We start from the raw sequence: 15,351 nt of genomic DNA, 5'->3' as shown, positions 1-15,351 counted from the left end.
GGGGGAGAAAACTAGAATAAGGTTGAAATTGGATGTATTGGTATACAACTCCCAATTTTCAATATATGTAAAGAAATATACTATGTGTGCATGTATGCATTAGCATTTGTTATTATGACCTGTCAAACAAAACAGGAAGCCACAAGAAGGGGAAGTTCTGCCTTTCAGTGGAATGCTAAGCAATAAATGGAGAAGGAATGGTGGAATTAGATCGGTTTTTGCCAAATCTTCAGTAAATGCTAAAACTAGTAGATCAACATTTGATGGTTTCCTTACAAAATACTTATTAATTAAAGGGAAAAAAGAGTAACTATAAAAGTAGAGGAGCTTGGCAGATACAACCTTCATTAACTGATTAAAATCCAGTCATCAGTAACTGCATAAATCAAAATTGTAGGACACCTGATAAGAAGATAATACCTCTTATGTGGTATTCTTGCTAGGAAGGTACAACCTCAATCTAATAAAAAGGAAACATCAGGCAAACCCAAATTGAAGAGCAATCTACAAAATAACTGACCTGAAATCTTCAAAAATGTTAAAATAATGAAAGCCAAGGAAAGACGAACTGTTTCAGATTGGTGGAGGACTTATGTGCAAAGCATGATCCCTTGCCTGTGAAATGTTACTGTTGGGACAACTGGTGAGACTTGAGTGGGCTCTGTGGATTACATGGTTGCAATATCCGGGTTAACATCCTGAATTGATAGTCCTATTGTGACGAAGTAGAAGAATGTCCTTGTTTGTAGAAATTGTATGCTAAAGTATTCACATTCACGGGTGACAGAGCATCACCAGCTCAGCGGTTTGGGGGATGGGTATTTCTTTGTACTTCTGGCACCTTTCCTGTAAGTTTGAAATTATTTCAAGATGAAAACAATTAAATGAGTATCATAAAAGCAGTATTTTTTTCCACAATAAAAGTACCATCTTTTTTTTTTTTTTTTTTTTTAAGAAAAAAAACATGGGGCTTGAACTCACTACCCTGAGACCAAGACCTAAGCTGAGATCACAAGTCAGACACTTACCGGACAGAGCCACCCAGGCTCCAAAAGGGTACCAGTTTTAGAAATCAGAAAACCTTGCATCAAAGTTCATTCTCATTATTTGGGCTTAAAAATCAAGAATAAAGATTCAAAAGAAAAGATTAGCCTAAGTAAGATAAATAAGATTTTTCTCTTTAGAAATCAAAATTTAACTTCTAAGTTTATTTCATATAACTTGTTAATGTAACCAGTTATCTTACTTGCTTACTTGGGAAATTCTTCTTTTCTTTCTTTATGTTCTTTCTTTCTTTTTTTCCTTTCTTTCTTTCGGCTTCTCCAGGTATTCAGAGTTGAGTTGATGTTTTTCCTAAACTAAATCATAGACTATATTTGGGACAAAGAAGTACTAAAAAGTAAAAAGGGGCTCATTCTCTCTGTTTTATTAAAGATTTAACTAGAATTTAAATGAAAGTTTGAAAAAAAAACAAAGCTGTGAATGGGTATTAAGGAGGGCACTTGTTATGATGGGCACTGCATGTTTTTTGTAAGTGATGAATCACTGAATTCTACTCCTGAAACCAATAGTACACTATATGTTACTAGAATTTAAATAAAAATCTGAAAAGGAAAAAAATTACAAAATAAAGCTATGAGAAAAGATCACAAAACTAATTTTAAAATAATTGTATATAGGCAAAAGCGAAACTATAGTACTTTCATTACTTAATGTTCTCAGTTCTTGCATAAAACAAAGACCTACATTGATTTTTAACAACCTGTGTCTCATAATATATGAACATATGGAATAAGTAAAGTATATACAGCTAATGTCTACTTTTTGCTGGAAATATTGCATAATGTCAGGAATAGAAATTTAGGAAATAGAAATCTTCTGTTAAAGAGGTTCTTAATTTTTCCATTTTTCAGATTCCACTAAATTCAAAGCTGAGCCAAAAAGAAACATGGAAAACACTATCTCCCAAGTTATTTAAATCTTTTTTGTAGCAAAATTTTCCCAAAAAGGGAGAAATATTCACACAAAAGTTCTTACCTGTTTATCAGAAGTTTATTTCTATTATCCCTTTCTTGTTTTCTGGCATTGAAAATAGTGAAACAATTATTTGCTAGTATTCACATATGAAACTTCTAAATGTCAAATAATTTTCCTGATAAATGAATAATACATCTTGGTATCTATGAAGTATATTTAATGAAGAGATGGGAAACAATCATCCAATATTATCCAAGTCCCATGAGTTCTAAAATAAGCTCAGATAGTTGAATCAGGGTGATAGAAAATACACTTAAGTCTGCAATTTTTATGAGACTGCTGAAACGTTTCTCTTAATGACCCATCCGTTTTCTTTAGATTTAGCTTATTTCGTTTTTTCCTCTTCATAGTACCAACTGATTAACTTATTAACAAATAGTAGTCATATAAGCTCATATGACTTATACTTGGGCTATTTTTTGGCAACCTCCTTGATTTGGTATCTAAATTCCAAAAGTCATCTCTGATGCTTAGTGCATTTGTTTTATTTGTTCATTTTAATTATTTTATTTATTTATTTGGTTAGTGCATTTAAATGACATTCTCAGGTGCCTCCTTCATACAATGGGTACTCAATAACAAGATTTATTAAGAAAGGACCCTAGAGACCAGGAAACTTCAGTTTAGCCCCTGATATTGAAGTAACTAACGATTTTAGATAAATCATTTAACTTTCATTCTTTGGTTTTCATATTTATAAAATGGAAATTGTAATATCTACTTGATGAAGACGTTTGAAATTGGATAATACACTGACGCACTCTGAAATAACAGCAGATTGCTTAGCAGTCCTAATTTTTCAAAATCTTATCCCTGGGTTTGAAGTTACTGAAGGCACTTGTGTCTCCTTATTTAAAAGATTTATGGAAGTCTCTTAACGGGGTATGCCTCAATTCCTAAGGTTTCATTTTCCCTCCCCAGGAAAAGTACTGATATTTTTAAGTTGTCAAAATAGTTACTTGAAGTCATTAAGATTGTGATAGATTATATCAAAAAGTACTTACGTTGGTAATATCTTGCTTAAAGCCTACTAGGAAAAATAGTAATGATGTTAGATTTGCATTTGATATCCTAGAATATTATAGGGTACTGTGCTGTATAAATCTAGATATAACTTTTATCAAGATCATTTAAGAAAGTTCGAACATGATTTTGAAGGTGGTATGTCTTGTGGAGGGAAATTTTGCTAAACAAATGATAGCCTCTCAGATTATCAGAGAATGTATCCTGTTTGTGTACATCTCTAAATTAAGAGAATGTTTTCATTATTCATAGTCTGGCGTGTAGGGTTTGGAGAAGGAACAAGAAAAATCCTAAGACATCCTTAGAACATTTAACACAACATAAACACATAGATAGATCCTGAGATGTTACAACAGATTTTAAAATACATAGATCAACATGATCCAAATGGTTTCCAAGACACTGTAATGGTGAGTAAATAGCCATTATACAGTGTATGCTGAATGGAGGTCTGCATCGTTCCACGAAAACCCTACTCTGTTTCCACATTTGAAAGCTAGTCATCCAGAGCAGGGGGCCAGTCAACATCTACAGACTAGAAGGAAGGAAACAAGACATGAAAACATATTACTGTTCCAGTAAGCATTTGCTGGTAATGCATAAACTTAATAGTTTTAATATAAGGCCACAGCAGAAGCTGAATTTTAAGAAAAGTCATTGAATACCACAGTTCAACACTCAAAAACCCATGGTCGGCCTTGAGATTCTTGGGCCCAAGGTCTGTATCTGAATGGCTACTCAGCTGTTTACTCGTACCTTTGGGCCAAGAAGAGACTAGAGTACATCTAAATTTTGTAAATGTTATTTATAGGTAAAGTAACAATTTCAGGGACAAACCAACTTTCCCTCAGAAGTCTCCGCAACTTTTATTCTTCAGATCATTTCCATTGTCTCATCTTGCATTTAACAATAGTCTATACACTTAGGGTTATTATTTGTAACTTAGCAACTGAATGAGAAACAAATGAGTATGAAAGATCGCCTGGAACTAGAAAAAGATAAATGATCATTGTATATCATTTCAGAATTCTTGTTTCTTTTAAAATCAGATTTATCTATCTCTACTCACTTGGTTTGACTCTTCTAGAACAAAGCCTTGATTTAAGTCATAATGAAACTACAGTAGCAGACTGTTTTTTTTCTCCACATACAACAATCACGTCCTAGGCTTTCAGAAGTGCTTGAACCACCGTAGAAGGCCCAATTTGAGAAGTTTAAAAAAGTCCACTGTACCCATGTCTTGTTAAAACTCAAAATGCTTTACCACAAGTGATTTTTTAAAATCAATCTACGAGTCACTGCTAGAATCAGGAAATTTTATTAGAAAAGCCCAAATAACTGTTGTGTGTGTATATGCATATATTTTAGAAATCCAAGAAGATATTTTGGTTTTGTTTCAGAACACAGCCACATACTGAACACACATATATAAGCTAATGGGTTATTTCTCATGCCTGAAAACTAAACATTTCAGGTCACAGTCTTGTAAGTGTTGAAAGCAGGGGAGGTTTGTAAAGCTCTATAGGTGTTTTCAGTGAACAAACATGGATGAGGAACACTGGCCTGTGACTCTGACATTGCTAAATTGTTCTAAGAATTAAGATCAAAGATGAATGCAGTTGAGATTTACTTTAACAGAAGGCTGTCTTCCTCAAAATAACAGTCCCTCTGAGAATGCTCCCTGCAACCTTGAAGGTGCTATCAATGGCTGAATGCAGGAGCTGTGTAAAATCTAATCTGAAAGCCCTCGAGAATTGCCAGTAAGCCGATGATGCACAAGTGATCATGGGATTACCATAGCTGTTTGCACACGAGGCCACTAAGCCCACTTCTTTTGGTAACTGATAATCCCAAGTGCAAAACCCTAGCCTCCTAATATTTTCTTTATGCAGGGGGAGAGGCATGGGAGAGGGACCCCATTCTTCATCAGATATTCGTCAAGGAGCACAAGTTGTGACTCAGTATCTATTGATGGTCAAATGAGAAAATATATTTATGGAGAACTGCCGGAAGGACCTATTAAATCCACTCTTTTAAATACTTAAGAATTTAACCTTGTTTCAATTCAGACCCTAGGAGCAGAAAATTTATACCACATCATAGGGGTCCCTTATAGAACTAGTGTGTGTGTGTGTGTGTGTGTGTGTGTGTGTGTGTGTGTATGTGTGTTTCCATTTTATTTTATTTTCAGTGTTCCAAGATTCGTTGTTTATGCACCACACCCAGTGCTCCATGCAATACATGCCCTCTTTAATATCCACCACCAGGATCACCTAACCCCCCCCATATCCTCTGCTTAAAATATATATATTTTTTTTAATTTTATTTTATTTTTTTCATTGTTCCAGTAAACATTGGCTGATCCCATTTTCTATCCCTGTCCTGAATGTATGTTTCTGAGTAGCCTGCCTTAAATTTTTTGTAAAACAAAACAGTTATGGGAATGAACTCTGTAGAGTCCGAAGGACATATGAAGGGTTCTTAAGTTTCACTTCCTTGACCCACTTAAGGGTTTAAGATCTCATGCCCCATGTAAATTAGCTATATATTTCCAAGGATCATCAATGAGATCTTGTATTTTTTAAGAAGATAAAAATTCCAAAGATGGTCCTTCCCTGCAATACAATGCTATTGTGAGATTTTGACCATTTTCAAATACCCATTAAGATGAGTGGAGATAGATACCTATTTGGCCTAATGCCCACCCCCCCAAAAGCATAACCTTGGCTGAATTCAATGTACAAACAGCTACTTCCACAATAAAATGCTTTACCTCGACATCCAGCTCAAGAATGTCTGCAGTCACATTCATTAGAGAGCCAATGTTCGGCTTGGTTCTCCCAAAGTCTCCATGTACAAACTCTTTAATGTAGCTGGGCTTTGTTTAAGGAAACAATGGAGATAGCTATGCTAGCTAACCGGTGAGATTTGATAGGTGAAAGGGAAATGACAGACGAAAGCAGAAATGTTACAAGGGAGAGGTTATTTCTGAGCTGTGACCCATGATGTGTGTCTTAGAAAATAAGCTTTGGCAGACTGGTTCCTACCAGCCTGGCAGCTAACAGCAAGACTTGGCACCTGTGTTTACACCAAACTTACCAAAGTCATGCCTTTCTTTTTCCTTTAGCTCATCTCCAAGTGCCAAGGTTTGGATATGGAATTTTTTTGTTTTGTTTTGTTTTTTTTTTCATTTGTTTTTTTAACTAACTAGAATTTAAATAAAACATTGAAATAAGAAATGATTTTTTTTTTTAAAGTAATCTCTACACCCAACATGGGGCTCAAATCCATAACCCTGAGATCAAGAGTCCTGGGGTGCCTGAGTAGTTCAGTGGGTTAAAGCCTCTGCCTTTGGCTCAGGTCATGATCCCAGGGGTCCTGGGATCGAGCCCTGCATCGGGCTCTCTGCTCAGTGGGGCGCCTGCTTCCGCCTCTCTCTCTCTGCCTGCCTCTCTGCCTACTTGTGATCTCTATCTGTCAAATAAATCTTTTTTTAAAAACTAAAAAAAAAAAAAGAGAGTCCCATGCTCCGCTGCCTGAACCAACCAGGCAACCCTGGGTATGGATTTTTAAAATGAACTGTACTTCAATGCTAAACAAAACAAAACAAGCTTTGCTATTTTTTCTTTGCCACAGATTACATTTTGTCATCTTTTGGGTCCCATTTTTCAATAACGCCAGCTGGCATCTGCCAGAAGAGCGGATTCCACAGGGTCACGCACAGTGACTCCAATGATGGTTTTCCTGGTAATGTGACCCATTGACACAATAGCAGTAGGATGGGAGGGACAATAAGAATATCAATTTAGTTGTTGATAAAGGCCTTTCAGAAGGATTATCAAGGGGCCTAAGTTTTAGCTGTTTGCACTCTTCCATGTTTAGCAAGAGAATTAAGTCTTTTTTGAAAGGGGCGATTTCATGTTTCCCTCGTTGGTCTTCAAATTTTGATATCAATGGCCAATCCTGGAATTACTTATTAAGATTACATTAACATTCCTTACACAGGACTCTACTACAGCCTTGAAAATTGTTATCTGAGAGATACAATTTTGCTAGCATTCAGTAAAAACCCGTTCAGTATTATGTTGTGTTCTATAAACTGGCACTTAGTATAAAAATTTAATATAATTCAAATAGGAAAAATAAGTTTATTCTCAGATGACAAATAAAAAACTTATACCATGAATATGCTATTATGTCCTCCTCACTTTCTGAAAGTGTATTCACTCTACTCTCACCAAATGTTTTCATTCAAGCTTAAGACATGTAATTATCTAGTAACTGCCTTCTCTGCTGAACTCATACTTACTCAACATCTGTCATCCTTTTTCTCTTTCAAGAATGCTACTTCCAAGTAGCAATGACGAGAGGAGATGACCAAAAAGCCCCAGAACAACCAGTTAAAAGAGCCAGAATGGTTCTTATTCATATCCAGAAGGATGAGGTGTAAGTCAAATGAACTAGTTCAGCATATTGAGCAATATATGTGGAAAAATTCGCATACTTTTGTGTATAACCACATGGTATCTAAAGCTTTAGCAGACAGTTTTTCTTGGCTAAGCCCATAAGTAACATATACATGCCTGGTCCTCAAAATGTTTTAATAAGATTGAAATCAAGACATTAGTTCCTTCAAAAAACCCCTGCATTTCACCTAGCACTCTAAAATAAAAGCTGGAATTGGGTAAAAAGGTTTTCTTTGATGTGATTCCTTTGATGAAATATGGATGAATATGGATGGCAACTCCCTGATGTATTTTAACTAAAAACTCAGATTGGATACAAAACCACACAAAACAGGTGAACACAAACCATATGAACCATATGAACAAGTGATCATTTCTGGACTATTCTCTTGTTTAGGGCCAGTGGCCAAAATGAAGTGAAGATCAGTACGTAAAGTAGGGCCACTCCCATCTACTATCAGTGTTTGGTGATTTGGGGCAAATGCTCAAAATGCTGAAAGGACCCAAATGTGGTTATGAAAATGTGACTTGCAAAATGCAGAGAGACAAATCAATAAATGAATCAATCAAAACCGTTTCCTGAGTATTCACTATACAGTCAGCATTGTGTGACACACTTCTAAAGTTCACGCTCTATTGGCTGCTGCCTCATGGTTTAAAATGTCATTTTGAAAGATACAAATTCGTTGGGAACCCTCCTTCCCCGCCCCCCAAAAAAGGATTCTTCCCCAACCTAATCCTTACCCTAATCGTTCCTAGATCAAATTGCACCTACTTTCTAGGGCAGCCTGAACTCTTCCAACAGGGTTCTGGTTAGAGTATTGCTATGTGGAAGGCAAAAGGATACGTTCCAGCTTGAGTCTTCAGATAAAGGCGGAAATGATGTTCATCCACATAGCGTGACTCCATGGAGTGAATGATGCGAGTTCTCACAGCCAGGGGCCTCCGGTGAAGGACCCGCAGAGGTGTTTTCTGGTCGATCTTTAGGTCCTAGAGGAGGATGTGTTACACAATCGTAGAGTCAGCTTTGCTGCCCAGGGAAGCCTGTCTCAAAACCTCTGTCATCCATGGCCCACCACAGATGTTTTCTTTGGAGGACCTCATCTATCACTGTAAGGGTAGATACTAATAGTATTGTAATAGTAGTATAATAGTAATAGTAGTAGTAGTAGTAGTATAGTAGTATAATAGTAATAGGGAATACTAAATAGTATTCCCTAAGGTTCAGGCTCTGTGGAACTTCTCATAACGTCGTCCATAGTTACTCACTTACTGGGCCCCAGTATGCCATTTTTAAAAAGGCTTTGAGGTAAATGATCCCCAGGGTCTCTTTTGCTCTCATATTTAATTAATTAATTAAATTGAGTAGGACCCTGGAGTTCTAGCCTGTCTTTCACTTTTAACAGAGTTCTTCTAGAAGACCTATTCTTACCTTCCTCTCCCCTCAACCCAACAGATGACCTAACAGCTGAGGTGAGAAATGGCTGTTTGTAGAAGGTGAGACCTCAGCATCACTGGTGTGTATGGGCAGTGTACATGTTTTAAGGACAACCATGCACCTACTTACAAGGTTATTTTGTTGTTGCTGTTGTTATATGAAATGAAATATCTAGAAAATTAACAGCTGCATCACTTTTTAGTGATATATGTTTCAATATAATAATCACAAAGAAGTGTGTACAATAAACCAGAACCTCTTAGTATTTGTAAGCCTGTTCAAGTTACTTTAGAATAATCATACTGCATGTCTTTTTTACAATTCAGATTTTTTTTTTAGGGGCATGGGCTTATTTTTCTCATAATTAGAGACTTCCTCTTGTCACAAGATATATAATTAAGAAACAGAGATTAATGTTGTAGAAGGTCAACTAATTCCAAGTTTTAAAAATAGATATGGGGCATAACAAGAAATGTAGGTTCATAAGAACTTTGAATCTTCTGCCATTTCTTGTTGGAACAACTCCTTCCTAATTTACATGATTTGGGAGTGCCTGAAACCATGCTAAGCAGAGAAGGATTTCTGTCTGGTCTTCCCTCTATCCAGTTCTCTACCAAGAAAGAAAGAGCAAGTTCTGACAAAGACTATACTTGAAATGGTGTGACTGTTTTGATCATGGCAGTGAGTCAACGGCCCCTCCTAACTCATGGGTTTTATGATTCTCTAAGGCTTCAAATTTAGAAGCACTTTGTTCTGCTGATACAGGCTGTCTCCATAAGGTTTGACATTTCTCCAGCCAAAAAGACAAAAAAAGGACAAGGCTGAACTGTTAAGGAATCTGTACAGATATGGCCTCTGTACAGAAACAGCTGGTTTTAAATGAATGACTAAGGAGTGCTCTTCTCCCTGTTTCCTTTCTTGCTACTCACTCCCAGGCCTGTGAACCATGAACTAGTCAATGGAAGTACTAAGTGAGCTGGGCGTCCAACATAACACTTGATCACCTCACATTCGTGTGTGTGTTTTGTGTCTATTTTCAGTAGATACAAGGGAAACATTTACTCTAACATTCCACTCTGCTGGCCACTTTCTGCTGAATTTTCAGAAACACATATACACAAAAGTTGTTTTGTTTTGTTTTTCCCTTAAAAGTAGGTTGCCCTTAAAAAAGAAGAGACAAGTAGTTAAGTTTGAAGTGACTCTTTCTCAACATGGAACAGTAACTCAGTTTTTTGTATTTTTGATGGCAATAGGAATATTTGAAAACAGTCTTAACCCCAACTCAAAAAATCAGAAGTCAGCTAGTTCCATCAGTCTATTTGGGCTGTGAACCATTAAGAGAGACCCTTTCCCTGTTTACTCTGAACCTCCAAAAATCATCTTTCAGCATTATTCGGCATTATTTCTGAATGAGCTCTGAATTGGGCTACCTCCAAATAATGAATCTATTTTTTTTTTTTTTTAAGTAGGCTCCACACCCAGTGTGGGGTTTGAACTCATGACCCCAAGATCAAGAATCACATGCTATACTGGCTGAGCCACCCAGGTGCCCCTGAATCTATTTTTAAAATGAGTTAATTTTCCCCTCAGCATTCTGACTGACTTGTACACGTGATGGAATAGAGATTTAGAAATTTGTTTTGCAACCTTAAAGATATCTGTCTAGAGTTAAACTATCATCCTAAAGGCCCCAGATAATGGACCAAAAGTCAACAGCTTTTGATACAGAATCACAAAACTTGAGACCTGGAGACCCTCTGGAGGTGATCTAGTCCACCCTCCAGGTTAGAAATGAATTTGTCTAAGCGGATAAATGACTTGTATGCATTCACCAAAACACTTACACTATAACCATGATTCTGCACTTCACTTTCTTTCTCATAATGTCTTGGGTGCTTCTCTAAGTCATAGACATAGACCTACCTCTATCCTTTTTTACAACAATTTTAGGTATATATACATACAATAACATAAACTACATGGGATCACATGCTGTTGTGTTTTTTTAAATAGCTTTATAATATTCCAGCTTGTTCTTCCCTTTCCTTTTTTGAAGGAAATTCACTTTGTTTCTAGTTGTGTTGTTGATTTTGCCACTTTGAATAAAGTAAACATCTTTGCACACATATCCTTAAGCACTGGAGTTTTATTTCTTCAGGACAGATTGCCAGTAGTAAAAGTGTTGGGTAGAAGACCAGTATATTTTTAGTTTTTATAGTCATCGCTACATTGTTTTCCAAAAAGGCTAAACACTTTACATTTCTACTGACTAAGTATACAACTAGCTTTCTCCTCCATGCCACCCATAAGGTGTTGTTAGTTTCAGAGGACTAAGTGAGGTCTTATTGTTACTTCAATCCAGAAGTGGAACATCTTTTCAGATGATTCTTGGCATTTGGAGTTGCTCATTTTCAGCTGCTTATTCATATCCTTTGTCTACATTTCTGTATTGGGCATTTGTATTTTTCATAAGTATAAATCCCATTTATGGTATCTTTTGCCATACAATTTGTTTTCTACGTGGTCATATATATGTGTACACATCACAATGTATCACCCTCTATGTACTCTTTATAGCTTGTTTTCTTCCCCCTTAGCACCTACCAGGAACATTTTCCTTTGTCAATAAATAGCTACTACATAATTTCTAACACTGGCTAGCAATAATAGCTCATCACACAGATAAACCGTAAGATTAAGCCATTCTCCTTTAGTAGATCACCTAGATTATTGTAAAATATTGCCCATTTAAACAGTGTTGTGATAACTGTACACATCTCTGTGCTCATTTAGGCTAATTCCTTGCATTTGAGAGTAAATTATCTTTACAGGAAGAGGTGGGGACAGGTGGGAAGAAATATGCAAATAAATAGGCAGACCCTCTAAAGTGATATGCTCATGGGAGGGGAAACCTAGCAGGTACCAAAATATTGGTGCTGCACATATACTATCCTTCTTAAAAATGTATAACATGTTTTATTTATGCACTTAATCTTAGCATCAATTCTATTAGATCAATTCTATTTTGTATTTTCTTTTTACAGATGCCCAAATATAATAATAGGATTGCTGAGGTTTTCTATGTACCAGACACTGTTCTAAGTGCTTCATATGACTAAACTAATTTCATTCTTCTAACTAATAATATAGATGAAAAAACTGAAGCATAAAGAGGATAAGCAACTTGTCCAAAGTCACACAACTATGAAAGGCAGATCCAGGATTTGCACCCTAGTGATCTGTGCCCAGAGATAGGCTCTTCATCCCTGGCATGCTGTCTCTCAAACAGGCCCAATGAATTGCCCCATCATTCAACCAGTAAATGGCAAGCGAGGTCTCACATTCCCCAAAGCCTATGACTTGCTAGTAATAAACTAAAAGTGAAAGAACTCTTTTATAAGCAATCAAAAAATGAGAAAGAGAGCACTTAACTACCTTTATGTCATTTAGGAATTCAATGTCTTTCTTCTGTATGGTGTTATTTGTCCATATTAAGGCACTATAGGACTTGGTCTTTTCTTCTTCACCTTCTTTCATATGTCCTATTGCCTCTCTAAACAAAACAAAACAAAACAAAACAAAGTTTTAGAAGTTTGTCTAAATACACAGAATACACACAAGCCTTGCCCCAAACTTCCCTTTCTCTAAAAATAGCTTTATTGAGATAAGACTTACATACAATTCCCATTTTAACTATATGATTCAGTGATTTCTAGCATGTTTACAGAGTTGTGTAGCCATCACCGTAATCTAATTTCAGAATACTTCATCATCCTAGAAAAGAAACTCCATACCTATTTGCAGTCATTTCACATGTCCTACTTCCCCCAGCCTTTGACAACCACTAACTGACTTTATGTCTCTATAGATTTCCCTACTCTGAATATCTCATATAAAATAGAATCATACAATATGTGATATGTGGTATCTGGCTTCTTTCACTTCATAACGTTTTCAAGGTTCATCCATGTTGGAGAATGTATCACGACTTTTTTCCTTTTTATTACTGAATAACATTCCACTGTATGGAGATACCATATATTGTCCATGGACATTTGGGTTGTTTCTATTTTTTTTTTAAGATCTTATTTATTTATTTGACAGAGAGAGATCACAAGTAGGCAGAGAGGCAGGCGGGGTGGGGGCAAGCAGGCTCCCTGCTGAGCAGAGAGCCCGATGCAGGGTTCGATCCCAGGATCCTAGGATCATGATCTGAGCCGAAGGCAGAGGCTTTAACCCATGGAGCCACCCAGGCGCCCCTGTTTCTACTTTTTTGCTATTATGGATAATGCTACTGTGAACATTCATGTGGAAGTCTTTGCGTGGATGTACATTTTCATTTCTCTTGGGTATATATCTAGAAGTGGAATTGCTGGGATATAATGGTAACTCTATGTTTAACCTTTTGAGAAACTGTCAACTGTCTTTCAAAATGGCCACACGTACACTCCCACAGCAATATACAAGGGTTTCGATTTCTCCACATCTTTGCCAACATTTGTTTTTTTCTGTCTTTTTGATTATAGCCATCCTAGTGAGAGTACAGTGAGCTATCACTGAGGTTTTGATATGTCTTTTCCCAATGGCAAATGATACTGAGCATTTTTTTCATGTATTCATTCATTAATTGTATATCCTCCTTGGAGAAATGCCCACTTAGCCATCTCCCTCATTTTTAATTGCATTGTTTTCTTATTATTGAGTTGTAAGAGTTCCTTATATATTCTGGAGATAATTCTGTTAACAGATAAATCATCTACAACCAGAACTTCCCTTCTGAGATCATCTCCTGTGAGTCCACTCTTACCTTGTGACAAGCTGCAAGTCACGGACTTGGATTTTGTTAGATGAATTATTAATTTTCTGTAGTAGCAGAAAAAGAGAAACAATTAGCAACTCCAGTCCAGTTATAGAGTTGCAGAAACATGACAATTTCCATGTCATGAAGTGGTTTACCTGCTGAAGTTCCTTAATTTCTTGTGAAGTGAAATGTACTCTATGAGGATTCACCAGCTCAATTGCAAAGGGCCTTCCTGGCAGCACACACCCCGTCATGAAACAGAAACGTGTTGATGGAGTTAACATTTGGGCTAATGCAAGAGGGTTAGGAGGTGTGAAAAAATGAGTTGAGCTCTAGAGGACTGAAAGTTTAGTGACATGACTACATCTGGGGGAGGGAAGAATGTGTGAAAGAATCAAGGGGCTTTTTGGAGGCTGCTAAACCCCAGTACAGGCAGTATGTGAAAATGACTGCTTTCCCAAAGGTCCATGAACAAGCCTTGTTAATTACAAAATAAAATCCAAAGAGCTGCTAATTGACTTGGTTACACTAAGGTAACGTTATCACACATGGCAACGCCCAGGGATACCAAACTGAAATCCATCCTCCTAAACCTAATCCACTAGTGAAATGGAAAAGCTATGATTCCTTAAGGGGAAGGGACTATTACTCTCAAGTTTAGGATTAACTCTCATCATCTTCTTTGTAATGCAACAATGTAAAATGAGAGAAATGGAGGCTAAGAGAGCAGAATCGCTTTTTAAATGAAGATGTGCATTTTGAAAGCTATACTGGTGCTGCTGAAATGTTATCAAATGGAACAATTAATAAGCGAACTTTTGGAAAAACTCAGGCACCACCTTGTTAATGCACATAAAAGTCCCTTAGAACCTACAGGCATGTAATAAGGATGGCCTCTTAAGAAATAAATCCTGTTAAGACATAATCGTATCATTTATAAAGGTAGGTCCACAATCCACAAAGCTTCCTCGATGGCAGAAGCTCTGGGCTCTGCCCACTTTGGTTTTAACTAAGCGACTACAGCGAATCTGCTGTCTGAGAAGGGTGATAGTCTGAAGGTTAGTTCTAGTCAAGTGATGCTGTTGCAATCTTACCATTTCCTAATGTTCTCACATCTACATCTTCTCTTCCAGAGGAGGAAAAATTAAAACCTTTGCAAAGCAGATAAAGAAAAGCAATCAGTAACACAGTAACCCTAAGACTTTCATTCCCACCCCTCGGTAGAAACTTCATTTGTCTCGAACAATCTATAGGAAAATTCCAAGGGACAGTCATCCCACCTCTAATCCCAATCTCCAATAAAAAAAGCAATGATAGTAAGAAACACCATTGATGGAGTACTTGTTTTATGCTGGCCACTGAGCTAAAATTCTGCATACATTATTTCCTTTAATCTTTATTATAACCTTATGGTGTAGGTATTAAATAAAAGAACACCAAGCTTCTAAAATGATATGTACTTTTCCCAAGATCCCATGATTGAATGGCAGAGCTGCTCCTGATGTCCAAGCCAGACTTTAACTGTCATCCTATGCCACCATCCTGTGGGAAAGCCAAAGGGAGAGAGCACTATTTGCAGGAAGGAC

At 36.8% G+C, this 15,351-nt stretch overlaps 1 protein-coding gene across 6 annotated transcripts in view; it reads right to left on the bottom strand.

Moving 5' to 3' along the window:
* Positions 1–1,005: 1,005 nt before the first annotated feature.
* Positions 1,006–15,351, bottom strand: part of PUS10 (pseudouridine synthase 10) — a 74,198-nt gene continuing 59,852 nt past the window's right edge. For 2 of the 6 annotated variants that reach the window (XM_032873858.1, XM_032873859.1), the window contains exons 12-17: positions 14,860–14,916; positions 13,921–13,997; positions 13,772–13,827; positions 12,400–12,517; positions 8,374–8,516; positions 5,378–5,933 (exon numbers count right to left, since the gene is read on the bottom strand). In XM_032873858.1, the coding sequence (XP_032729749.1) occupies positions 5,723–5,933; positions 8,374–8,516; positions 12,400–12,517; positions 13,772–13,827; positions 13,921–13,997; positions 14,860–14,916 (662 nt within the window). In that variant the 3' untranslated portion in view covers positions 5,378–5,722. Of the gene's footprint in view, positions 1,359–2,033; positions 3,596–5,377; positions 5,934–6,584; positions 7,024–7,136; positions 7,521–8,373; positions 8,517–12,399; positions 12,518–13,771; positions 13,828–13,920; positions 13,998–14,859; positions 14,917–15,351 lie in introns of those variants that run through there. The other 4 variants (XM_032873860.1, XM_032873863.1, XM_032873864.1 and 1 more) reach the window with 4 other exon arrangements.

The sequence above is a fragment of the Lontra canadensis genome, unplaced genomic scaffold (assembly GCF_010015895.1).
Source record: "Lontra canadensis isolate GAN:19392208 unplaced genomic scaffold, GSC_riverotter_1.0 scaffold50, whole genome shotgun sequence".
NCBI classification, from domain to species: domain Eukaryota; kingdom Metazoa; phylum Chordata; class Mammalia; order Carnivora; family Mustelidae; genus Lontra; species Lontra canadensis.
Note: the sequence above shows the minus strand (reverse complement) of the source record. Positions and strands in the feature narration are given on the sequence as shown.